The sequence below is a fragment of the Gracilinanus agilis genome, chromosome 3, assembly GCF_016433145.1.
Source record: "Gracilinanus agilis isolate LMUSP501 chromosome 3, AgileGrace, whole genome shotgun sequence".
Classification (NCBI taxonomy): domain Eukaryota; kingdom Metazoa; phylum Chordata; class Mammalia; order Didelphimorphia; family Didelphidae; genus Gracilinanus; species Gracilinanus agilis.
The window spans coordinates 554,723,874-554,724,510 of NC_058132.1; the positions used below are offsets into that span (position 1 = coordinate 554,723,874).

The 637-nt window shown below is 66.7% G+C and overlaps 1 protein-coding gene across 1 annotated transcript; it reads left to right on the top strand.

Annotated features, from left to right (window-relative positions):
- Position 1: 1 nt before the first annotated feature.
- Positions 2-583, top strand: POU4F1 (POU class 4 homeobox 1; the record flags this gene model as incomplete). The annotated part of the gene is made up of 1 exon (XM_044669360.1): positions 2-583. A coding segment is annotated over one exon (582 nt), but the record flags the coding sequence as incomplete, so codon positions are not given.
- Positions 584-637: the final 54 nt, after the last annotated feature.

Here is a 637-nt window from a genome sequence, read left to right on the forward strand (position 1 = left end):
CGGGGCGGCAGCGGCTGCTGCGGCGGCCGCGGCGGGCCAGGTGGCCGCGGCTTCGGCTGCGGCAGCCGTGGTTGGAGCGGCCGGGCTGGCCTCCATCTGCGACTCGGACACGGACCCCCGGGAGCTGGAGGCCTTCGCCGAGCGCTTCAAGCAGCGGCGGATCAAGCTCGGGGTGACGCAGGCCGACGTGGGCTCGGCCCTGGCCAACCTCAAGATCCCCGGGGTGGGCTCGCTGAGCCAGAGCACCATCTGCCGCTTCGAGTCGCTCACGCTGTCGCACAACAACATGATCGCACTGAAGCCCATCCTGCAGGCGTGGCTGGAGGAGGCCGAGGGTGCTCAGCGCGAGAAAATGAACAAGCCGGAGCTCTTCAACGGAGGCGAGAAGAAGCGCAAGCGGACTTCCATCGCCGCCCCGGAGAAGCGCTCCCTCGAGGCCTACTTCGCCGTGCAGCCCCGGCCCTCCTCCGAGAAGATAGCCGCCATCGCCGAGAAACTGGACCTCAAAAAGAACGTGGTGCGGGTTTGGTTTTGCAACCAGAGACAGAAGCAGAAAAGGATGAAATTCTCCGCCACCTACTGAATTTGGGGCTGGGGGGAAAGGGGGACATCTGGGGAGGGGGGTGTGGGGAGGGGG